The 25,303-nt window shown below is 45.5% G+C and overlaps 2 protein-coding genes across 4 annotated transcripts in view; both read left to right on the plus strand.

Moving 5' to 3' along the window:
* LOC311350687 (NLR family CARD domain-containing protein 3-like) overlaps positions 1–23,367 on the plus strand; it is a gene marked incomplete at its 3' end in the record, with an annotated part of 90,117 nt that extends 66,750 nt beyond the window's left edge. The window contains exons 1-4 of one of the 3 annotated variants that reach the window (XR_014636671.1): positions 18,592–19,060; positions 22,113–22,161; positions 22,772–22,833; positions 23,214–23,367. Coding sequence is in view for 1 of the 3 variants with exons in the window: in XM_084470750.1 (XP_084326876.1) it covers positions 14,529–14,599; positions 22,772–22,807 (107 nt within the window). Of the gene's footprint in view, positions 1–14,528; positions 14,600–18,591; positions 19,061–22,112; positions 22,162–22,771; positions 22,834–23,213 lie in introns of those variants that run through there. The other 2 variants (XR_014636670.1, XM_084470750.1) reach the window with 2 other exon arrangements.
* On the plus strand, positions 48–13,074 carry LOC311350072 (ribonuclease inhibitor-like; the record flags this gene model as incomplete). Its single annotated transcript, XM_084470110.1, has 4 exons — positions 48–109; positions 3,769–3,942; positions 4,340–4,513; positions 13,071–13,074. The coding sequence occupies 4 exons, from the start codon at positions 48–50 to the stop codon at positions 13,072–13,074; spliced, it is 414 nt and encodes a 137-aa protein (XP_084326236.1).
* Positions 23,368–25,303: the final 1,936 nt, after the last annotated feature.

Raw genomic sequence — 25,303 nt, forward strand, 5'->3', positions numbered from 1 at the left:
ACTAGATAGATTGTTCCCCGAGCTGGCCCTTAAGAGTTACCCCGGTCATGAAGCCCTGTCAGCCCGGTAAGACATCCAGCCAGCTGAAGGCCCAGCCAGGGGTTCTCAAGTAGGAACACAATAATGAAGGGAACATTCATTGTTTGAGCCATGAGCATCTGCCATGCTCAAAATGTGAGAGAGACAGACAGACAGACAGACAGACAGAGAGGGGGGGGGGGAGAGAGGGAGAGAGAGAGAGGGGGGAGAGAGAGAGAGAGAGGGGGGGGAGAGAGAGAGAGGGGGGGGAGAGAGGGAGAGAGAGAGAGAGAGTTGGGGGGATAGGTAGATGGTTCCCCGAGTTGGCCCTTCTGAGTCACCCCGGTCATGAAGCCCTGTCAGCCCGGTAAAACATCCAGCCAGCTGAAGGCCCAGCCAGGGGTTCTCAAGCAAGAACACAATAATGAAGGGAACATTCACTGATTGAGCCATGCGCATTTGCCATGCTCAAAATACGAGAGACAGAGAGAGAGTGAGAGTGAGGGTGAGAGTGTTAGAGTGAGGGTGAGAGTGTTAGAGTTAGAGTTAGAGAGAGAGAGAGAGACTGGGGGTGATTGTAGGGGTAGGGAGGGGTCGAGCTGGAGAGAGGAGGGGGGGGGGGGGGTCGTAGGGGGAGGGAGTGGTCGAGCTGGAGAGAGGGGGGGGGGGGGGGGGTCGTAGGGGGAGGGAGTGGTCGAACTGGAGAGAGGAGGGGGGGGGGGTCGTAGGGGGAGGGAGGGGTCGAACTGGAGAGAGGGGGGGTCGTAGGGGGAGGGAGTGGTCGAGCTGGAGAGAGGAGGGGGGGGGGGTCGTAGGGGGAGGGAGGGGTCGAGAGGGAGAGAGGGGGGGGAGGTGTTCTCTTTGTTAACCAGATGGTGATCTACCCTTTGAAGCTCCTCTAGGTGTGATAGGCAGTCTTCACGACAATGTCTCTCATCCCCCAATGTTTAAACAATGCTTCCACCATGTGGTCGACCATAATCGCCATTAAAAAATGCGTTAACATGGCCACCGACACGACGAGAACTGTATTCCATACAGATTGTCTTTGTTTCATGGGACCTATGGACACCACCACGTGTGGACTCCCATTCTAGTCTTCTGGGTCTAATAACACCACGGTATTGCCGACTCGACAATGCTCTGAACACTCTTTCCAGCCTCGAGGTCTCAGCGAACTGTTTAATACAACTTGGATAACAATTTAACTCATCAGTAGGCTATTGTGTCCCGGTCAAAACGCGGACACGTCGAAAACTTAACAAATCCTTCATAACAGATCACCTCTAAAACCCCGTCGGGTATCACATTTAGACAAACATATATACAATTCTGGCCCTTTGTTTCCTCGGTTTAGTCTTATAATGGCGACTAAATCATTGTTTATAATTAATTCCCAATCGGAGTTATCAGCGATCGTTCATCTTTACTTCGGCTTAACTGTAATGACTATGGACCGGAATAACGGAGCTTTCACGAAAACGAATACTGATTACCTCTGCCACCTAAAGTTCCTATAACTAACCTATACAGATTTAGTCTTTGCGACAATAGGCTCTGCTTACCTTATTTTATGAGCCCGTGGCAGGAATAATCAGATCCTCGTGTTCGATCGGCTCGGTCAGTCCAGGTCCGCCTTTCCTTGGTTAAATCACGTCAGGGTCACCAAATTGTTGTGGATTTTGGTCCAGGAAAGGCCGCCGAGACAGGATCGCTTTTAACTCACTTTATTTGGTTAAGGTTATTGGTCTATTGTCTATCGTCTATGAAACAAAAGGAGCTTAGCATTCAGGATACGCCGCCGAGAGATTCTGACCTAAAATGGCGGAGTCCGAGTTAAATAAGAAGGTAGAGGTGGGCGTGTTCTGTGGCTTTAAAAGCCCGCCCCCTTTCATCTAAGTATGATGACGTATGATGCCTGGTTGTGCAGCAGTCTTAAGGCTTATGTTATGTTTACTCAGTATTGTGGCTATGGGAGAATATTATGGCTGAAATATGTTACAATTCCAACTAAATTCACTTGATAAAATAAATTCTGCTCTTGTTTTTCTGAATTAACAAGATAATTATGTTGAATTCTGAGTTTTTATGGAATAATAATCTGCTCTTTTTTTCTGAATTACTGTGTTAATTATCTCAGAATTCTGAGATAAGATTTCATGGCAAAAATAAATGTGCTGTTTTTGTGAATTAACAAGATACCTCCAAATCCCAAGAGAAGCTCTCCCCTCTATGGAGTATGGTGGCTGCTGCTAATCAGCCTTAAAAAAAACAGTGAACCCAAAACTACATTTTTTGGTTTCAAACGTGGTAATTTGTTTTATTTGATCATCAATATAGTAATGTATTAATAATATATAATATAATAAAAATGTATGCCATTTTATCACTGTTACTGAAATGAGTCCCCAATTTAGAGAGAAAAGGGGTAAAATCCTATGTCTTTACCTCTCTCTGCAAAACACGCCGTGAACGTTCCACTCTGCTGAACACAGGTGGCGTTCTTTACGTGACGTCAGACCTTTACCGAGGAAGTCTGACGTCATGACTGAGGGGCAGCGGCGGAGCGGTGTGTGAGGACGGGTGGAGCTCTGTCTGGGCGGTGTGTGTGGAGCTCTGTCTGGGCGGTGTGTGTGGAGCTCTGTCTGGGCGGTGTGTGTGTGGAGCTCTGTCTGGGCGGTGTGTGTGTGGAGCTCTGTCTGGGCGGTGTGTGTGTGGAGCTCTGTCTGGGCAGTGTGTGTGTGGAGCTCTGTCTGGGCGGTGTGTGTGTGGATCTCTGTCTGGGCAGCGGTGGACTGCGGTGTCCGTGAGACAGTTGGTATTTTCGTAACCATGGGGATAACTCTTTCCTAAAACTCAGCCCAAACACTTTTTAATCACATCGTGTTGGAATTCCATCTGAAACAGTGGGCTCACTGGCTCTTTAAGGGGTGAGAGCTTCTCTTGGGATTTTGAGGGATTTTGTTCATTAAGAAAACCAGAGCAGATTTTATTATTTCATGCATTCACTGTCAAGTGAATGCATTACGCTTCCATACATATATCTACTAATGACTAACTAGAAAGTGTTAGTTTATAGTTAGTAAAGTAGAATAACAGACTGCTTAAAAGGTTTATTTGAAGACTGTCACGCCTTGACTCAGGGACAGGGACTCAAAAGCAAAACTTAAAAGACGGCAGAAAGTTTTAACCAAAAAACGCTTTACTAGAAAAGGGTAACAAAAAACACTCATGGAGGATGCAAAACTATAACAAAAGGTGCTCACTAAGGAGGTTACAAAAACACAATTAAATGCAGTAAGTATCTGTGCACAAAAAACTGGCAAATACTGAGGCTTGACAATACCCATGGGACGCAAGACGAACTGACATTAGACAAAGGGAAACAAGGGCTATTTATACATGAGGGAGGGGAACACAGGTGAGACGAATCAGGGACCGGGGAGGCAATCACAGTGGAGGAAGTCAAGTGCCTGAAACGAGAGGGAAAAGGGAATTACAAAATAAAACAGGAAGTGAACGACAAGACTAGACGTTGAGTGATTTTAACTTGACATGAAAGTGCTCAACAGAATTAACACACTTTGCGTGACATGACAAAGACACAATTTATTGTTAGATAACATTTATCTGACACATTTTAACTTTGGATTGACATTAAAAAAGTTTGAATAAGTTAAACTTCCATTATTTAATCATTTATAAAACAATAAATCATGTTTGATTTAAATCTCTTTATTTTGTGTGAAGGCTGACTGGCTGTCATCTGTCAGAGAGATGCTGTGAAGCTTTGGCCTCAGTTCTCAGCTCCAACTCCTCTAGTCTGAGAGAGCTGGACCTGAGTACCAATGATCTGCAGGAGTCAGGAGTGAAGCTGCTCTCTGCTGGACTGGGGAGTCCACACTGTACACTGGAAACTCTCAGGTCAGTTTCACTCAATGTGCATAATGAAGTTTTACTATCAGCAGACATTCAGCTGATTCTTAAATAGTGTAGTAGTTAACACAAGTCTAGACATAATCATGGTATTCATGCCACTTAACATACTTAAATCTTTAGTCTTAAACTGTACATTACATATGCTATCTACTAATGACTAACAAGAAAGTGATAGTTTAGTTAGTAAAGTAGAATAACAGACTGCTTAAAAGGTTTCTTCGAAGACACATTTTATGCAGAGATAACATTTATCAGACTAATTTTAACTTTGGATTTACATTCCAAAAGTTTAAACAAGTTAAACGTTTATTATTTAATAATTTCATAAAAACAATAAATTATGTTTGATTTAAATCTGTTACCTTTTTTTATTTGTGTGAAGGCTGAATGTCTGCCATCTGTCAGAGAGATGCTGTGAAGCTCTGGCCTCAGTACTCAGATCCAACTCCTCTAGTCTGAGAGAGCTGGACCTGAGTACCAATGATCTGCAAGATTCAGGAGTGAAGCTGCTTTCTGCTGGACTAGGGAGTCCACACTGTACACTGGAAACTCTCAGGTCAGTTTTAGTCAATGTGCAAAAACAATTAAACTAATTGTGGTATGAAATGTATTAATAATTAAAATGGCAGTTTTACATAATGTGCAAATAGTGTTTGCACATTATGTTCCAAATCAGAAGACATTTGACCGATTTCAAGTCGCCAATTTTGTTTATATAATAAGATTTATGTTATGTTATTCAGTTATTCAGTGTGTAAATTATTTCTAAGTAAGTTCTTCATTACATTTTTGGATTGTTGAGGAATTATTTTGGACGTTCTGATCATAGACTGAATATCGGTTGACTCTCACCAATACATTTACACTGGTCTGTTCCCTGTTATCAAGACATTTTTACATAATGGTTCAACGTGTGTGTGTGTGTGTGTGTGTGTGTGTGTGTGTGTGTGTGTGTGTGTGTGTGTGTGTGTGTGTGTGTGTGTGTGTGTGTGTGTGTGTGTGTGTGTGTGTGTGTGTGTGTGTAGGTTGTCTGATTGCCTGGTCACACAGGAAGGCTGTGCTTCTCTGGCCTCAGCTCTGAGCTCCAACCCCTCCCATCTGAGAGAGCTGGACCTGAGTTACAATCAACAAGGAGACACAGGAGCTGCGCTGCTCTCTGCTGGACTGGAGGATCCACGCTGGAGACTGGACACTCTCAGGTATAGAGAGGACAGCTCACCACTCAGGGACAATGTCTCCTACAAGGATCAGTGGAACATGTTACTGTTATATAACTAGATAATGTGCTCTCATTTAGAAACAACAGTTATGTTAATATTTCAGTTTTTGAAGACGGCATGCTCTCTCTTTGTTAACATGTGAATAATGTTTCCCTGTCTAAAGACAACATGCTGCTCTCTCTTTGTCAACATGTGAATAATGTTTCCCTGTCTAAAGACAACATGCTGCTCTCTCTTTGTTAACATGTGAATAATGTTTCCCTGTCTAAAGACAACATGCTGCTCTCTCTTTGTTAACATGTGAATAATGTTTCCCTGTCTAAAGACAACATGCTGCTCTCTCTTTGTTAACATGTGAATGATGTTTCCCTGTCTAAAGACAACATGCTGCTCTCTCTTTGTTAACATGTGAATGATGTTTCCCTGTCTAAAGACAACATGCTGCTCTCTCTTTGTTAACATGTGAATAATGTTTCCCTGTCTAAAGACAACATCCTGCTCTCTCTTTGTTAACATGTGAATAATGTTTCCCTGTCTAAAGACAACATTCTGCTCTCTCTTTGTCTCCCCAGTGTGGAGCCCGGTGGAGAGCGGAGGATGAAATCAGCTCTAATGAAGTGTAAGTGTCTGTTTAGTTTGATTCATCTCAACACACACTAACTATAGAGATGGAAAGTCCATCCACACAGCAGGAGGTGACGTTGGTTCAGTCAAATCATCCTGGGAATGAAGATGATGGTGGACATCACCTTCATCAAACGGTTGATGTATAATAATTATATTCTACAATAATCTATATTTCGTTCTCGTTTGATATTTGCTTCCTAGTGAATGTTACGCAGCATTAAGAAATATTAACCGTGAGCAGCCAGCCGTACGAGGGCTGAAGCGTGTGCGAGTTTGACCCCCGTGTGCAGGGTTCTAAATTAACTTTTTTGATTACTGAACTTTCTAAAGTTACCAGCCAATCAGAATTTCCACTAGCCAAATTTTTTGTTGATATTTGTTGTTGATATTCTCAATGTCATCCCCTGCCTCCTTCCCCTTCTCGCCCCCAGACGTCTGTCCAACCAACCACCGCCGCGTTTAGTTTAACGCGGTGGTTCTCAAACTTTTTCGGTCACCCCCCACTTTGGACAAGGGGGGATTTTCAAGCCCCACCTGCCCCCATCGCCCCAACACAATGCTAATGAAATACGCCAAGCTTAACATTTCCAAATTTATTGAAGTAACATCAAGTTACATCATGTTGTATCTAAATTCTAACTAAATAACATCAAATGACAGCAAGTTCAACAATAGAGAAAATAAAAGTGCAGCTGAAAGAAAAAAGAGCGAGACTTCTCCGGTGCTGGATCTGATGCCTATTCAGGAGCGGAGGAGTCAACTAAAACCATCCACAGTGGATGATGTGCTTTTTTGCACGGCAATCTAAAGCACCACGCCAAACACCACTAGTGTAATTCCCCGGCGTTCCATCTTATGTGTCTGATTTTCCTTCGGGTGTGGGTCGGGCGTTGGTATCAATTTATAGCGGGTCTGGTCGGGTGCGGAATGTAATTTGCGCTACTGTCGGAACACGGGTCGGATGTGGTTTTAAGTTTTGCGGGTAAGGACGGGTGCGGGTTTGCAAATAAGAGGCGTGCAGGACTCTGCTCTGCTCATCTCTCTCCACTCCGCTCTGCCTCTGGCTCACACACACTCTGCCCCGGCCCCGCTCTTCCACCACTCGCCTCACTTTTTAAAATCCCCTTCAGCGCGAAACATGCATTTGCCACATCTTGCTCCGACTGTTTTTGACAGACTAATTTTAAAATGTTTAGCTACCCTGGCCTACACCCAAATTTAGGATTGAGTTGCAATCGGCAAGGCAGGTTAACGAGCACAGCGACGCGGCGCCCCGATATAGAACGACCAGTTGGAGCGCGGCGACGGCACCTATTTTATTGCATGAACAAATATTGATATATATCTTATATCGACATTCTGCTTGAAAATAGGAGATATGACTTTTGGCCCATATCGCCCAGCCCTACTGTCAAGCTTTCGCTCCTACCATAAGAAACATGGAGTTTTCAGTGACACTTCCTCCCGTTTGTCGCGCCCCACCTGCACGTCTCTATTCCCCACCAGTGGGGCGCGCCCCACACAACATCACGTAGCATCACGACAGTGCTCATGGGAAATGTAGTCAGTACTGCCCAGGGAGCGAGAACAGTACGACAATTCACCATGACGTCACAATTGGTTCTTCCGGGTGGCAAAAGCCGAAGCGTTCTCCGATGGCACCACTAGTAAACAAACCCTTCCATGTCATTTGACCAGAGGGGTGTTCCACAAAGCCGGTTTTATCACTTACCCAGCTAAGTTAACCCAGGGTTAGCGGCAACCCTAGGTTTTCCATTCCAAAATGACCACGGCATGTAAGTTGCTATGGAAACATATGCTCTCAATCAAACCTGGTCGGAGCAGGTTTTGCGCAGGTTAAGTTTGGAAGATAACCCGGTTTTGCTCAGAGTAGGCTATTTAAACCCACGTTTATCGCAGCTTTTACGTGTTCGCCTATTGATATCGGAGCGCAAATAATTTGTGCAATTCACAGAGAGATTAATTAGACCACGGCTCGACATATTGTCCTTTCCGGATGACTTTTTGCTGGAGAGATATAGTTTTTCACGTGATTCTTTGATATATTTAAATAGCCTTCTCCAACCCTACATTGCAAATGTTACCAATCGTGGATCTGCCCTCAGTTCACTACAAACAATTTGCATAGCTTTCCGTTTTTTTGCGATGGGTAGCTTTTTGTACAGTGTAGGAGAAGCTGAGCACATAGGCAAAGCGTCTGCCGCTCCGTGCGTCTGTCTTGCGCTGAAGCGGTTGTTGCGTAACTTCATGGAGTTTCACCAACTTGCAGGTCAGCATTATCTACTTTAAGTGTTCCCAAATGGCTCCGAAATTATCCTTGTTGACTTTTCATCTGGGTGTTATATTTCAGGATTTCCTAATGTAATTGGGTGCATTGATGGCACACATCCAATGTGAGCAATACATTTCAACAGGGTGCGTTGCATTATGAACATATCATAGACCTCATATAATTGTTGTGCTTGTGCAAGATAGCTCAAAGTTTGTATTTGATCGCAGGGCAATTCGATGGGGATCTCCTAGGAGATCGAGGGTATCAATGCCTCCCGACGCTCATCACCCCGTACCCTAATCCCGCTCCTGGACCACAGACAACATTTAACCTGGCACACAGCAGAACCCGCGTTAAGATTGAAAATACATTCTGGATATTGAAGTCCAGATTCCAATGCCTACGTGGACTAAGAGTTTGTCCAGAACGGGCATGCGATGTAATTGTTGCATGCGCCGTCCTCCACAATATAGCCACTCTGCGCAAAGAGATGCCTCCCCACTTTACCCGTTCCTCGAGGAGGAACACATTCGCAAATGTTTGTAAGGGCTGACAAAGGATGCGAGACCACATTTGCAGAAATCATTTAAATAAAAATAAATAAAAAAAACACTTTTCTTCCATCATTTTTATTCTTTAGTTGCTGAGGGAGGAAAAAGAATAATTAGTACCTTGATCGGTAAAATATGCGGCCCGTTTCGCCATTTTGATCAGGATTTCCATGATCCATACATCACGTCTTTATAGGTTTGCCGTGAACGCGCACAACCCTGTGTTAACCAACCCCGTGTTGATTGAACTAATTCATAACCGGTGCTGTGGAACCGACAGCTCTGGGTTAGTCGGCACAGGATCGGACAACCTAGAGTTCAGCGTTAACTCTGTGTTTGTTAAACCTCCGTTCTTGGAACACCCCTCTGGGCAGAGCGATCCAGAAAACAGAGTCAATGGCTTGAATGAATGGTTTTCTTCTTGCGGGGTGCTACAGGACGTCTCATTAATATATATAAATATAACTTATATTATATTATATTAATATTGTTTACGTCATCGTTTCAACTCCAGATCAACAATGGTTTTATCTATGTAACTATGTTCACAGTAGCCGGCTGGATGGCTTCAGGTCAGTGGCAGCCGCTCGCGTTCTGCCACCCGGAAGTGTCCTTACGGCTATTGTTTACTAACATTCTGAAGTGTCCTTACGGCTATTGTTTACTAACATTCTGAAGTGTCCTTACGGCTATTGTTTACTAACATTCTGAAGTGTCCTTACGGCTATTGTTTACTAACATTCTGAAGTGTCCTTACGGCTATTGTTTACTAACATTCTGAAGTGTCCTTACGGCTATTGTTTACTAACATTCTGAAGTGTCCTTACGGCTATTGTTTACTAACATTCTGAAGTGTCCTTACGGCTATTGTTTACTAACATTCTGAAGTGTCCTTACGGCTATTGTTTACTAACATTCTGAAGTGTCCTTACGGCTATTGTTTACTAACATTCTGAAGTGTCCTTACGGCTATTGTTTACTAACATTCTGAAGTGTCCTTACGGCTATTGTTTACTAACATTCTGAAGTGTCCTTACGGCTATTGTTTACTAACATTCTGAAATGCCGTGTAGAGTGGCTCTGAGATTGCCTCATGCATCACCGGCCAAACTGGCGTAAAGTAAGTTTTTATGAACACCTGCCAAAATGATTTTTAACCCGATATGATTTGTAGCTCCGATGCTACGTGTGAGGGCCGCCCAGCGAGGACCCCCCCCCCATCCCATTTAGTAGATCTAAGGCCCAGACAGGACCAGTGCTTTAGTAGATCTAAGGCCCAGACAGGACCAGTGCTTTAGTAGATCTAAGGCCCAGACAGGACCAGTGCTTTAGTAGATCTAAGGCCCAGACAGGACCAGTGCTTTAGTAGATCTAAGGCCCAGACAGGACCAGTGCTTTAGTAGATCTAAGACCCAGACAGGACCAGTGCTTTAGTAGATCTAAGGCCCAGACAGGACCAGTGCTTTAGTAGATCTAAGGCCCAGACAGGACCAGTGCTTTAGTAGATCTAAGGCCCAGACAGGACCAGAGGGGTGTTCCACAAAGCCGGTTTTATCACTTACCCAGCTAAGTTAACCCAGGGTTAGCGGCAACCCTAGGTTTTCCGTTCCAAAATGACCACGGCATGTAAGTTGCTATGGAAACATATGCTCTCAATCAAACCTGGTCGGAGTAGGTTTTGCGCAGGTTAAGTTTGGAAGATAACCCGGTTTTGCTCAGAGTAGGCTATTTAAACCCACGTTTATCGCAGCTTTTACGTGTTCGCCTATTGATATCGGAGCGCAAATAATTTGTGCAATTCACAGAGAGATTAATTAGACCACGGCTCGACATATTGTCCTTTCCGGATGACTTTTTGCTGGAGAGATATAGTTTTTCACGTGATTCTTTGATATATTTAAATAGCCTTCTCCAACCCTACATTGCAAATGTTACCAATCGTGGATCTGCCCTCAGTTCACTACAAACAATTTGCATAGCTTTCCGTTTTTTTGCGACGGGTAGCTTTTTGTACAGTGTAGGAGATGCTGAGCACATAGGCAAAGCTACCGTCTGCCGCTCAGTGCGTCTATCTTGCGCTGAAGCGGTTGTTGCGTAACTTCATGGAGTTTCACCAACTTGCAGGTCAGCATTATCTACTTTAAGTGTTCCCAAATGGCTCCGAAATTATCCTTGTTGACTTTTCATCTGGGTGTTATATTTCAGGATTTCCTAATGTAATTGGGTGCATTGATGGCACACATCCAATGTGAGCAATACATTTCAACAGGGTGCGTTGCATTATGAACATATCATAGACCTCATATAATTGTTGTGCTTGTGCAAGATAGCTCAAAGTTTGTATTTGATCGCAGGGCAATTCGATGGGGATCTCCTAGGAGATCGAGGGTATCAATGCCTCCCGACGCTCATCACCCCGTACCCTAATCCGCTCCTGGACCACAGACAACATTTAACCTGGCACACAGCAGAACCCGCGTTAAGATTGAAAATACATTCTGGATATTGAAGTCCAGATTCCAATGCCTACGTGGACTAAGAGTTTGTCCGGAACGGGCATGCGATGTAATTGTTGCATGCGCCGTCCTCCACAATATAGCCACTCTGCGCAAAGAGATGCCTCCCCACTTTACCCGTTCCTCGAGGAGGAACACATTCGCAAATGTTTGTAAGGGCTGACAAAGGATGCGAGACCACATTTGCAGAAATAATTTAAATAAATAAAAATAAATAAAACACTTTTCTTCCATCATTTTTATTCTTTAGTTGCTGAGGGAGGAAAAAGAATAATTAGTACCTTGATCGGTAAAATATGCAGCCCGTTTCGCCATTTTGATCAGGATTTCCATGATCCATACATCACGTCTTTATAGGTTTGCCGTGAACGCGCACAACCCTGTGTTAACCAACCCCGTGTTGATTGAACTAATTCATAACCGGTGCTGTGGAACCGACAGCTCTGGGTTAGTCGGCACAGGATCGGACAACCTAGAGTTCAGCGTTAACTCTGTGTTTGTTAAACCTCCGTTCTTGGAACACCCCTCAGTGCTTTAGTAGATCTAAGGCCCAGACAGGACCAGTGCTTTAGTAGATCTAAGGCCCAGACAGGACCAGTGCTTTAGTAGATCTAAGGCCCAGACAGGACCAGTGCTTTAGTAGATCTAAGGCCCAGACAGGACCAGTGCTTTAGTAGATCTAAGGCCCAGACAGGACCAGTGCTTTAGTAGATCTAAGGCCCAGACAGGACGCCCCGAGTGCTTTTCATTCAGGGAAACACAAGGCAGGTCTTACATTGTTTAGGAGATAAGGTAGGATATAATAATAACGACAATATCCGATGCCCCGCCCGCAATCAGGACGGCGGCGGGAACAAGCAGCCTGTAGGGAACAGAGAGCGGAGGACTGTTAAGGGCTGGTTATGGTCCCACGTTCACGCAACGCAAGGGGGTGACGGACCCCTTACGTCCTTGCGGACCCTCCTTGCGTCCACCGCGAGGGCCTGACGTGCGCCTCCCAAAAATTGTAACCTTCCGTCGAGGCGACGCAGCCGCAAGGGCTGTGATTGGTCCGCTCACTAAAACCCGACGCAGGACCAGAAAGGTTCAGGACTGCGTGGAAGCGTCTGCGGGGTCGTTGCGTCGACGTGGAACCATAAAGAGCCCTTTAGTCTGCCCTATAATAACGGAACAGCCCCTCATAGTGTCGCAGTACGGTATACCGATACTGAAACCGTGTCACAATAGCCGCCATTTAAACGCTACCATATCGCATGTTATTAGTAGTGCTACTCTAACACTGAGTGTGTTAAAGGGGACATATCAACCGCCTCCGCCTGTCACTCACTCCCAACAGCGCTGCTATTCTGGTCCACTCTTTAGTCACCTCACACCTGGATTACTGTAACTCCCTTCTGTTTGGTCTCCCCCACAAACTCCTCCATGAACTCCAACTGGTCCAAAACGCTGCTGCCCGTATTATCACCAAAACCCCTGCCATCTGTCACATCACCCCCGTCCTACACCAACTTCACTGGCTCCCTATCAAACACCGCATAGAGTACAAGATCCTCCTCAATGCATTCAATGCCATTCATAACCTTGCCCCCCCATATCTGTCTGACCTCATTCAAATCAATACTCCCACCCGGTCACTCAGATCTGCCTCCTCCATCAACCTACACGTCCCCCCAGCTCGTCTGTCCACCATGGGGGCACGAGCCTTCAGCCGCTCCGCCCCATGCCTCTGGAACAGCCTTCCCCCGGACATTAGAAACATGGACTCACCTATCACCTTCAAATCCCACCTCAAAACACACTTATTTAGGCAGGCATACTCACACATGGACTAGAAATCTGCTGCAAGCTCTGTGTCTTTTTTAAATTTGTTTTAATTTGTGTCTTGATCTCTTTCTATGCTTGTTAGGTGACCTTGAGTGTCCTGAAAGGCGCCATATAAATAAAATGTATTATTATTATTATTATATTATGAAAACAACACTTTTCCTGGGATTTGGGCTGTTGTTTTGGGTCTCTGGTGCTGCCACACTCATACAAACTTTGAAATAATTCCATACATGCTTTTTTGAGTGAGATATGCATTTCTGAAAGTACCCCGCCTACAGTTACCAAACGAGCGAGTCAGTTTCGGCGCCCCCTCCTACTCAGGAGGGGGGGGGGGTACATTTGCATATTACCACCCACTTCCCCACCCCCCTCCAATCAGAGCATAGATACGATTTTGTGGACCTGGACCAGCGGACGAGCGCTGGGCGGAGATGTCCGCGCATTTCAGAAGCAGGGAGATTCCATACAGAAATAGATGTGACCGCCTGGCAGGGAGAAGCTCCCCCGCCGGAGCTCCCGGACTGCCGCCAGAACTCCGGCAGCAGTCCGGCAGCCCCGCTCCGGGAGTACGGCGGGGGAGCTTCGGCGGCAGTCCGGCAGCTCAGCTCCGGGAGCACAATCCCTTTCTCCTCCATGTCGCGGTTCAATCCGGACCTCAGAGAGTCAAAGCCAAAGTCCCTTTCCCCCATTTCTTCTGAACCATGGCCGAGATAACCCCCACTACGAGTCTTTACTTGTTGTGGAAGTACCAGAGACGTCAGACGCAGTCTTTATGATTCATAATATCATCAGAGGCGCACATAGCTTTTGGCCATATTAGATATTAGATATTACATTATATAGATACCTATATATTATATAATGTATTATCATTATTATTATTATTATTATTATTATTATATAGATATAGAGCTCAGGGAGTCCGCAAACGGCAACAATCACTTCTCCTCCATGCTGTGGTTCACTCTGACAGCTGATTGGTCAATGGGCAGCAGCTCATTTACATGAAGGCTACAGACACCAGAAACAGCACATTGTGAAGGGACTGAAACAGAGGGGAATAGCGCTAGGAGAGATTTTGTTTCCCAGAAGCTATTTCCAGCAAACAGCTTCAAAAACATGTTTTCCTGAACTCATATGCTATGTTTACTTGTTGAGAAAACACCATAATATGTCCTCTATTAAGACCTCGTTCCTATGAGTTGCTTGGATGTGCGACCGCGGGACTGTGTGTGTGTGTGTGTGTGTGTGTGTGTGTGTGTGTGTGTGCAGTGCTTTGTGGTCATCAGTTATTATTTTCTCGCATATGGAGAGAAAATCAACAACCCTCCCGTCAACAATCCCAATCGCCCCCCCCCCCCCCCCCCCCCGTCAACAATTCCGATCGCCCCCCCCCTCCCATCAACAACCCTGTGAACGCCCCCCACCGTCCCCCCCATCCCGATCGCGTGGGCGCGGGGGGGGGGGGGGGAGTCTCGCCTAGGGCACAATTCAGTGTAGAACCGGCCCTGGTAACGGTGTCTTGTTCTCCCCTCAGATGCCTGTGAACTCACACTGGACCCAAACACAGCCCACAGACGACTCTCTCTGTCTGAGGACAACAGAAAGGTGACGGGGGTTAAAGAGGACCAGCCGTATCCTGATCACCCAGAGAGATTTGACGTCTGGCACCAGGTGTTGGGAAGAGAGGCTCTGACTGGTCGCTGTTACTGGGAGGTAGAGAGGGAAGGAGGTGTTTATGTGGGAGTGACATACAGAGGAATCACAAGGAGAGGAAATGGTAATGACAGCCTGATTGGAGGGAACAACAAGTCCTGGTTTCTTTATTGTGATGATGACCATTACTATGCCCGGCACAACAATATAGCAACAGCCATCCGTCTCCCCCCCGCTGGCTCTAACAGAGTAGGAGTGTATCTGGACCGGCCTGCTGGCACTCTGTCCTTCTACAGAGTGTCCCCAGGTGGAGGAGGGTCCTCAGACACACTGACACACATCCACACCTTCAGGACCTCCTTCACCCAGGAGGACCTCCTCCCTGGGTTTGGGTTTACGGATTCTGGTATCTCAGTCTCTCTGAGTCAGTTGTATTGACACACACACACACACACACACACACACACACACGTTCTGTTGTTTCTTTTTACTCCAAAACTTTTTTTTGTGCAATAGGGAATTCATTATCCTCAATATCATATCTTTGGCTTCCTCTACAGTTATTAAAAGTAGTATGCATTGAGCTTCCTCTACAGTTAGAAAGATTAATTGTTCAGATGAGGAGAGTTTGATGATGAAAGCTATTTTAAAAAGGTGTGTTTTCAGTGATGCTCAATAAATCGCTCAGTTATCAGTAATTATTACATTTCTATCTTTAGTGATCGCTCTATTGGTAAATTCTGTAGTATATTTGTATCAAACACTTTATTATTCTTGTACAAACACAATCATGTCGCTTTATATTATGTTGATGTTGATTAGATTCATGATGATGATTTAAACAGTCCTTAACTTGACTGAAACAAGCAGGGTCATGGATCAGGATAGATAGTGTATTAAATGTACTGAGGTTATGAATCTGGATAGATAGTGTATTAAATGTACTGGGGTTATGAATCGGGATAGATAGTGTATTAAATGTACTGAGGTTATGAATCGGGATAGATAGTGTATTAAATGTGTTTTTTTAAAGAGTAATTTATTGTTCAAGCTACAAAAACAAATAATCATGTTTAAATGAATGATGTTTGTATGTCGTTTTTTAAACAAATAAAATAAAGTTGGTGCTATAACCGAGTATGGCCACTAGATGGTAGTGTTTCTACTTCTAATTTTATGAATTCTGAATTGTGAACACTTTTGAAATGGAAACTAACGATTGTTAACCTATTAGGTATTGATCAAGACCGGAAGAAAATGAATGAAACAATTAAATTAATCAAATCTATAACATTAATAATGTCAAAAATAAATAATGTATAAATACAGAAACAAGAGATGTGTATTCTGTCGTCTCCTGGTCCTTCTTTAGTGGTCAGTTTATAAATCCTCTGCATGGAGGGTCACTTTACAGGTGTCTCTGTGACTGAACACAGCGCTGTGTGAGTATGAATCCAACATGGAGACATTTACCAACATTTACCAACGCCTGTCTCCTTATAAATAATCTTATAATATAATAATCTTATAAATAAAAAAAATCACAATCCACGACAAAAACATCGCATACGCCATTACATGCTCCGAATGCCACATCACATATGTCGGCGAAACAAAGCACACAATACTCACTCGACTCAAACAACATTTCTATAACATACACAGAGGTACATCCAACACTAGACTGGTGGAACATTTCCAAACACACCCCATTACCTCATCATTCATCACTGGGCTGGAGATGAAGGCGTGCTGGTCGGACAGACAGAGGACGGCGGCGGAGCGTAGATGGATAGCCAAACTAAAAACACTTACCCCCTTGGGCCTGAACGTCAGGGAGTAGGGACCGCGCCGGGCCGCTGCTGGGGGCGCTGGGAGAACCCGGGACTCCTCCTTGGGGCTCCCTGCATGGCACCGGGTCCACAGTGTGCGTTTTAAAATGTTGCATGTTTTTATTACTGTGTTCTTTTTTACCATGATTTTATTTAGGCCTCCAGTTTTACAAGTTCCAAATTCTGTTGGAGGCCTCTCGACCCTATTTTTATTCTTTCCATTTTACTTACCTATTTATTTATTTATTTATTTATGTATTTATTTATTTATTTTCTTACCTTGGCACTTATTTTAGCACTTTTTATCTTTTATCCACGTGTTTTTAGTGTTTCTATCAATTTATATATTATTATTTTTACATATATATATATATATATATATATATATATATATATATATATATGTGTGTGCATGGTTTTAATTTAAAGGACTTCCTGCATATCTTAACATGAATTTTAGATTGCAGTGTGCTTTCTTTTTTATCCAAATATTATCTATCCTATCCTATTATCCTATATTCTTTATTTATTCATATGCATGCGTTTTAATTATTATTTTTGATGATTTATTATTTATGAGAGGATGTGTGTGTGTGTGTGTGTGTGTGTGTGTGTATCTCTCCCCCTTCTTTTTATTTATTTTACCTGCTCTTTTTAATAGATGTGTTTTTAATCGATCCCGGTTGCTGTGCTGGCTGCTGCCCCACTAAGGGAGGCCTCTCGGGACCCCAGCCCCTTGGGCCTTCACCGGTCCTGGCGGTGCCTTGCTCCCTTTTGGTTCCCCTTGGGGGGTCACAAAAACAACAAAAATACTCACCTTACTTTTGCTCCGCGCCTCCTCAGACCCCAGCTGCTGCTCCTCCTGCTCTTCCTGCTCCCCCTTCTCTACAAAACAGAATCACATACAAAAACCTAACCCTAACCCAGACACCTAACCCTAACCCGAGTCCAGACACCTAACCCTAACACCTAACCCAGACACCTAACCCTAACCCGAGTCCAGACACCTAACCCTAACACCTAACCCAGACACCTAACCCTAACCCCCTAACCCCTAACCCGAGTCCAGACACCTAACCCTAACCCGAGTCCAGACATCTAACCCTAACCCGAGTCCAGACCCCAACGATGTGATCGGCCCCAGACACTGAACCCCATCCTGAATCCAGACACCCAATCCCATCAGTTGACAGATTTATTTGAGCACCTGCTCTAACCCTGACAGTTAGTTTGGGGTTAGAGCCCAAGTTTCAAATCCTCTTACGCGAGGCCTCCCCAGGCTTTTACCCCCCCCCCACCACACCCCGATAACAATACCTGGGACTGAGCGGTGTATGGAGTACAGGATTGTTTTTTAGAGCAATTCTTGCTTTCTCTGGGGTGCTGGGGAGTTGAAGCGAATGCGCCTACTGGTGGATACGCCCAGATGCTCAGCCCTGCCAAACCAGAACCAAACCAGAGCCCTGGATGGACCCAGAATCTCAGCCCTGCCTTAACCAACCTTTATCCTAACCCTAACCCTAACCCTAACCTCGGGGGGCCTTCCTCGGGTCAGAGTGTCCTTTACATTTTACATTTTTAAAGCCCAACTGTAACACGAAAAAACTTTCAATTCCAACTAGAAAACGATAAGCGTTTAAATTTTTTAATTCCAAACTGGAAACAAAAGTTATTTTCAAACTATTCATTATTGGGTCAAAGTACATGTGGCCAAAGAGTCCATGAGTCACACCAAAATCCTAAGTCCCGGCGCTACAGGCGCACAGGAACGCTGACCCTGACCCTAACCAAGGTCGTTCAGACTTGCGGACAACGTCTATCCCCACTAAAGTGACCACGGGCTTTCCGATAGTAACAAGCTTGACCGGATGTGACCGTCCCAGAGGGGAGCGGCCGGTCTGGTCTGGTCCTCCTCCTGGTCTGGTCCTCCTCCTGGTCTGGTCCTCCTCCTGGTCTAGTCCTCCTCCTGGTCTGGTCCTCCTCCTGGTCTAGTCCTCCTCCTGGTCTGGTCCTCCTCCTGGTCTAGTCCTCCTCCTGGTCCTCCTCCTGGTCTGGTCCTCCTCCTGGTCTGGTCCTAGTCCTGGTCTGGTCTTCCTCCTGGTCTAGTCCTCCTGGTCTGGTCCTCCTCCTGGTCTGGTCCTCCTCCTGGTCTAGTCCTCCTCCTGGTCTGGTCTTCCTCCTGGTCTAGTCCTCCTGGTCTGGTCCTCCTCCTGGTCCGGTCCTCCTCCTGGTCTGGTCCTCCTCCTGGTCTGGTCCTCCTCCTGGTCCGGTCCTCCTCCTGGTCTGGTCCTAGTCCTGGTCTGGAGGCGGGCTCCCCCTCAACAGGGGGTCTGTGCGCGGCCAGGGGGCTGAACCCTTGTGTCCCCATCCCTCATGGGGTCCCATCCCAGACTCCAGCTCGGTGTTCAGACGTCAGCCCTCTGTCAGCGCTCAGCAGCCTCTGTGCAGAGCGCTGGACCCACAGCGGGAACCCTGCTCTGAGTCGGCCTCGCTGTCTTCAGCCTCACTCCTGCATCTGAAACGTAGAAATGATTCCCGCAAAGAAAACAGACACGCTGTGTGTGTCATCGTTGTGTACCAGGTAGGCCTCGTTAAACATGTTGGAAATGACCTGTAATTCACCACTATACCATCACATGTTTGATGGAGAATGTACGTATGAATGTATTTTTCTATCAGTCAAAAATAGAGAAGAAGATAAATCTATCTAAGCTGGGGTCTCATGAACACTCATGATTTCAGTCGCACACTGTTGACACAACGTGTGCGTCGTCATGTTGTACCAGAATAAAGAGGACCAGAGTGAGAGCAGGTCCTGTGTCTCTGGGTCGTCCTTCCCTCGTCGTAGACAACCACACAAGTCTGCGGACAAACACAACCGGTGACACATGACATATTACATATTATGAGACAACGGGGTGAATAACACGGGACAACGGGAGAAACCAGGAGACAAATGCACGCATTCACTGTTTTAGAGACCGATGTGTTTTTGGGGGCTGCGTTCCAACAGTGACCGCTAGGGGGAGACAAACACACAACGGTCAACGTACGGCCTTTCTCCTTGTAAAGCCTGATAATGGAATGATAAAATGCGAGATATAGACATCAAACCTCTAGTTCTTTAGATTGGGAAATCATCAACGCGTTATATTAATCCTAATGGGGGGCAGTTGATGTCACTACATCACGCACAGATTCACAAATTAATTTATTGTGGGGCCAAGAACAAAGCCCCAAAACACTGTCTCTAAAACAGTTAATGCGTCCGTGGCCTACTGGTTAAAGAGTTGGACCAGTAGCAGAGTCTCACTCCGGCCAAAAACCAAAAGTTGGCAACCCTGTGAATGTGATGTTTACATTTTTGTGTGTCACTGTTCCTTGTTGAATTGTGTCTCTTCTTTATACCAACACATCCTGGATGTTGTAGTTTCACTCTTAAAAACACAACGCCGTCATTCCGGATCCTTCTTGTGTGTGATGGAAAAATCCTCTTATTTGAATTGTTGTTTGATAAGTTTGTCTGTTCTTGTATAACATGTAGTGTCCTCAGTTTCAACCCTAATTGTCCTGCCCATTTCCTCCCCGCTGTCTAATGACCCTTGTCTTTAGGTGATAACGCCACAAAGATAAGCATCTGGAATTTGCATTTGTTTGTCGGGAACCCCAATCTATATATTCCTCTGTGTTTGGACAGAAGGGCCGTAAAGAGAAGAATTTGCTCATTTCCTCTTTCATGAACCTTTTGTGTGGGGAGGGTCTGAAACTGTATAAAAAACCATGTCAACTTGTAATCAGGACTCACTCTGCTAGAGAGGAGTCTAATGTATGCATGCATTAAACCTAGGACATTTTACTTTCCAATGTATTGTGTGCTTTATTGCAGTGGGAATCTCATCTGGCCTAGACGCAATCTCTGTTAAAGGGGAATTGCCACGACATGTGCGGCAGCCATCTTAGGTTGTAGTTTTTAAGTAGCCACCTAATAACGATTGAATTATATAATTCTTTATTGTCATTGCACAGGACACAATGAAATTGGATGGCAGTCCTCTTGGTGCTTTATAAAATAAATAGTTGTAAAAAGAATATAAAACAATACAAAACAATACAACGTCCAGCGATACACAGAAACCCCCTCTACCCTCCCACACCCCCACACACACATTGGCATACATTCTGCAGTGCATTAAAGTGACAGTGAGGTAGCGTTGAAAAGAGGATGTACGTCCTCCAATGACACGCCCTCTGGTGATGTCACCGTCTCTCAACACCTACAAAACGTCTAGTTGGAGGGAGGAGACTGTGACATCACAAGAGGGCGTGTTACTGGCACCTCTTGATGCCAACCAAACCGTTCCTAACGAGAGGAGGTATGTGTTATGTAAACGTGTGCGGAGCGCCGGCACTGCCCTGCATACACTTCTTTACTCCAAAATGAAGATGGAAAACAGAGAACACACAAAGTGTAGCACTACACAAACTAATAGTCACGATGGAACCCAACAGAGAATATGGTTGCAGATAACACCTGTCTTTGCCAAAATGCCAGCACTGTTTATTAGGCCTACTTAGCAAAACATCACAAACAGCCATATACTCAGCAAATATTGCCTAGAAGAATAATTGACTTTGTATGTGTGAGGTTGCAATTGGCATTGCACTTGAGATTGAACATTTCAAACAAACCTATATATATATATATATATATATATATATATATATATATATAAAAGAAAAATAGAGAGAGAGAGAGAGAGAAAAAAAAAGATAGATTGTTCTCCACATCACACGCTTCTGACACAGTCCTACTTATTGATGTCTTCACCTAGCACCACTTCACAGCTAGCTGCTGCTGCTGTAGCGGCATGTTCAACGCTTTGGACGTTGTTGTTCCTGTCTGTATCCCCAACAATAGCTGTAAAAAAGTGTCATCTTTGGCAGCATTGCCAAATACTTATCTGCGTCTTTTTCGCTTTTTTCTTTTATTTGAGCCACTTGGGTAACTTTATTTCCTAACCCTTTATTTTATTTTTTCGCGTTTAGACTCGTCTTGCTTTGTCTCTGTTTGTGTACTAAAAAATAAAAAAAATTTGAGGTTGGTTGGGGGCCCCCCTACTGGTTGGGGGCCTAAGGCATTCACCTAGTCCGCCTTAATGGTAGGTCCGCTACTGCACACACACACACCTTCCTCCCACTCCTCCCCTTGAAACGCGTTGTTTGGATAAAAAAAAAAGAAGAAATTCAAACGTTTCATATTAACACATGTAGGCCTAACCGTCATGAATACAATATTTTAATTTCAATTCACAAAATTAAATTACTTTTAAAATAAATTTAAAACATGACGCATGTAGTTCCTCCGGTTATTCCGCGGGTTTCTCCGCGTCTCGCGCTCCCTCAGCCGTTAGTCCACCAGATCAAACCGGTCAGTTTGAATAAAACGTTGAACCGCCGAACGGCTCCAGACTCACACACGGTCAACTTTGACCCGATTCTACCAACTGAACTTGAAAATAGTTGGAAATGTCGGTTTTCATAACTCATAAAAAAAAAGTCATAACTGTGACTCGTTATGTCTCCGGTTTTAATGGGGAGTTATTAATGATGAATGTGGTCCTTTTGTCGACCAGGTTGACTGACGCTTCTTGAAGTTAACGGCCCACTGCCTCCGGACCTGCTGTAAGTACAACAGTTATGGATTTATTTATTCTAATTATTCTTTTTTTTGCCAGGCCTACTTCATAAGTTTAATTATTATTATATTATTTTAATTCATTCGTATTCTTCGCATCGTCACGGGCCTATCAATGACTCCATGATGGACGGACACACACACACACACGCACGCACGCACGCACGCACGCACACACACACGCACAGGGCACACACACGCATTGAATTACAAATAATAAAGAACAAATTCAGATGTTTCAAACTATCACATGTAAACGTAATGGATGAAATGTTTTAATCTCCATTCACAAAAATGGAATTACGTTTATAATGAATAACATGGCGGCGCACACCTGCGTGTAGTTCCGCTGATTATCCGCTGATTATTTCGCGGGTCTCGGTGCGGCTCGCGCTGCGTCTCCATTGAGCCTCACTGTGCTGCTGCTGCTCGCGCTCAGTCAGCTGTTGACTCCATCAAACCGGTTAGATTGAAGAAGACGTTGAGCCGTCTCCATTACACGGTTAATATTGACGTTATTTTAGAACCGAAGCATGGTTAGAAACGTCCGGTTGAAGTTATGAATGTAACTAATGAGTCTGGTCCTTTGTTCTCCAGGTTGACCGTCGGGTTAACGAACACTTTTTGAAGTGAAACGGCCCGCTACATCCGGACCTGCTGTGAGTAGGACATTTATTTACAATTGATCTTAATAGTTTGATATGTTTAATAATGGTAGTTCTGGATGTAATTCGTCGTAAGCTGTTTTTAATTTAGTTAATTGATATTTTTCGCCGGGTGACGGGGCTGCTGATATTTATCAATGACTCGATGATGGAGTTGGTGGAAGACGTAGGGGGCGGGGACATGACGTCACACAATGACACCGCATTCGGTTACCGTCGTAGTTAAATGGGAAAAATAACTTATTCTAATAACTTATTTTGATAGGATTAATCACTAATCAAAACACACACACACACACACACACACACACACACACACACACACACACACACACAACTAGCTGTAAAACTAATGTCGTTGCTCTCCTTCACAGCTCAAGAAGAAGAAACTGATTCTGTGAGTATAACGATCGAACCATAAAGAAGAAGAAACTGCGAACTGTAAGTCACCACATTTTCTTTTAATGTTGTGGGCTGACAGTGTTTAGTTTTAACCGGTTCCCTTGTAGGACCTGCCCCCCCCCCCCCCCCCCATAGGCCCTGTCCCGCCCCTCATAGGCCCTCTCCCGCCCCTCATAGGCCCTACCCCTCATAGGCCCTGCCCTGCGTAGGCCCTGCCCCGCCCCTCGTAGGCCCTGCCCCGCCCCTTGTAGGCTCTCTCTCTCTCTCTCTCTCTCTCTCTCTCTCTCTCTCTCTCTCTTCCCCCCCCCCCCGTTCTCATGCCTCTCATTCGTCCCTAGAAAATACTTTTCATTCGTCCCTAGAAAATACTTTTTCCGTCCACTTTCCTACTAAATTCCTCAACATTGCATCACATCCCATGTGTGTTGTCCTACTGATAAGGGTGTGGTCTGACTGACCAGAGATGCATGCTAGGGTTCTGCGCTGTTTGAGGCCTTCAGTTGTGTAGACGTTCCCCCTCAGGGGAACCCAAGTGTTTAAGAGGCCGTCGTCACGTCAGTTACATGAACTGGAACGTCCTTCAGGATGGAGACAGGGACTCCTCAAGGAGACACACCAGGGGGTGAGATGTGAGGGCTGTCCCTCTCAGCAACTAGAACCCAACCTGGTTCCTGCACCTGAGAACCACGGAGCACGTTCCAACGTTTCCCTCCGTACACCTTCAAGCCCCAGCCCCCCCACCACTGGTCTGACCCACCAGCGCTCCCACCACTGGTCTGACCCACCATCCGCCCCACCACTGGTCTGACCCACCAGCCCCCCCACCAGTGGTCTGACCCACCAGCCCCCCCACCAGTGGTCTGACCCACCAGCCCCCCACTACTCGTCTGACCTACCAGTCCCCCCACCACTGGTCTGACCCACCAGCACCCCCACTACTGGTCTGACCCACCAGCCCCCCACCACTGGTCTGACCCTGACTCTCAAAGACCTACAAACCCACTGCTGGTCTCTCCTCTCAAAGACCTACAAACCCTCCACTGGTCTCTCCGTTAAACCGCTGGTCTCTCCTCTCTCAAAGACCTACAAACCCACGGCTGGTCTCCGTCAAACCCACCACTGGTCTCTCAGTCAAACCCTCCACTGGTCTCTCAATCAAACCCTCCACTGGTCTCTCAGTCAAACCCTCCACTGGTCTCTCAGTCAAACCCTCCACTGGTCTCTCAGTCAAACCCTCCACTGGTCTCTCAGTCAAACCCTCCACTGGTCTCTCCGTCTAATCCTCCACTGGTCTCTCCTCTCTCAAGGACCTACAAACCCACCGCTGGTCTCCGTAAAACCCACCACTGGTCTCTCAGTCAAACCAACCACTGGTCTCTCCTCTCTCAAAAACCTACAAACCCTCCACTGGTCTCTCCTCTCTCAAAGACCTACAAACCCTCCACTGGTCTCTGTCAAACCCATCACTGGTCTCTCCTCTCTCAAAGACCTACAAACCCAGTGCTGGTCTCTCCTCTCTCAAAGACCTACAATGCCACAACTGGTCTCTTCGTCTAAACCTTCACTGGTCTCTCCGTCAAAACCTCCACTGGTCAATCCGTCAAACCCACCACTGGTCTCAATGTCAAACCCACTACTGGTCTCTCCTCTCTCAAGGACCTATAAACCCTCCACTGGTCTCTCCATCAAAACCTCCACTGTTCAATCCGTCAAACCCACCACTGGTGTCTCCTCTCTCAAAGACCTACAAACCCACCGCAGGTCTGTCAAAACCTCCACTGGTCTCACCTCTCTCTGAAAGACCTACAAACCCTCCACTGGTCTCTCTGTCAAACCCACCACTGGTCTCTACTCTCTCAAAGACCTACAAACCCACTGCTGGTCTCTCTGTCAAAACCTCCACTGGTCTCTCCTCTCTCAAAGACCTACAAACCCAACACTAGGCGGTCCTTCTCGCTACTCCTATCCAACCCTGGGCCTGTCCTCTGCCTCATCAGTTTGCATCTGAAGGATACTCACTCAGGAAACCACTGTTCTGTCAGACGTCCATTCAGGGACGGGA

The sequence above is a fragment of the Micromesistius poutassou genome (genome assembly GCF_964030765.1).
Source record: "Micromesistius poutassou genome assembly, chromosome: 7".
Classification (NCBI taxonomy): domain Eukaryota; kingdom Metazoa; phylum Chordata; class Actinopteri; order Gadiformes; family Gadidae; genus Micromesistius; species Micromesistius poutassou.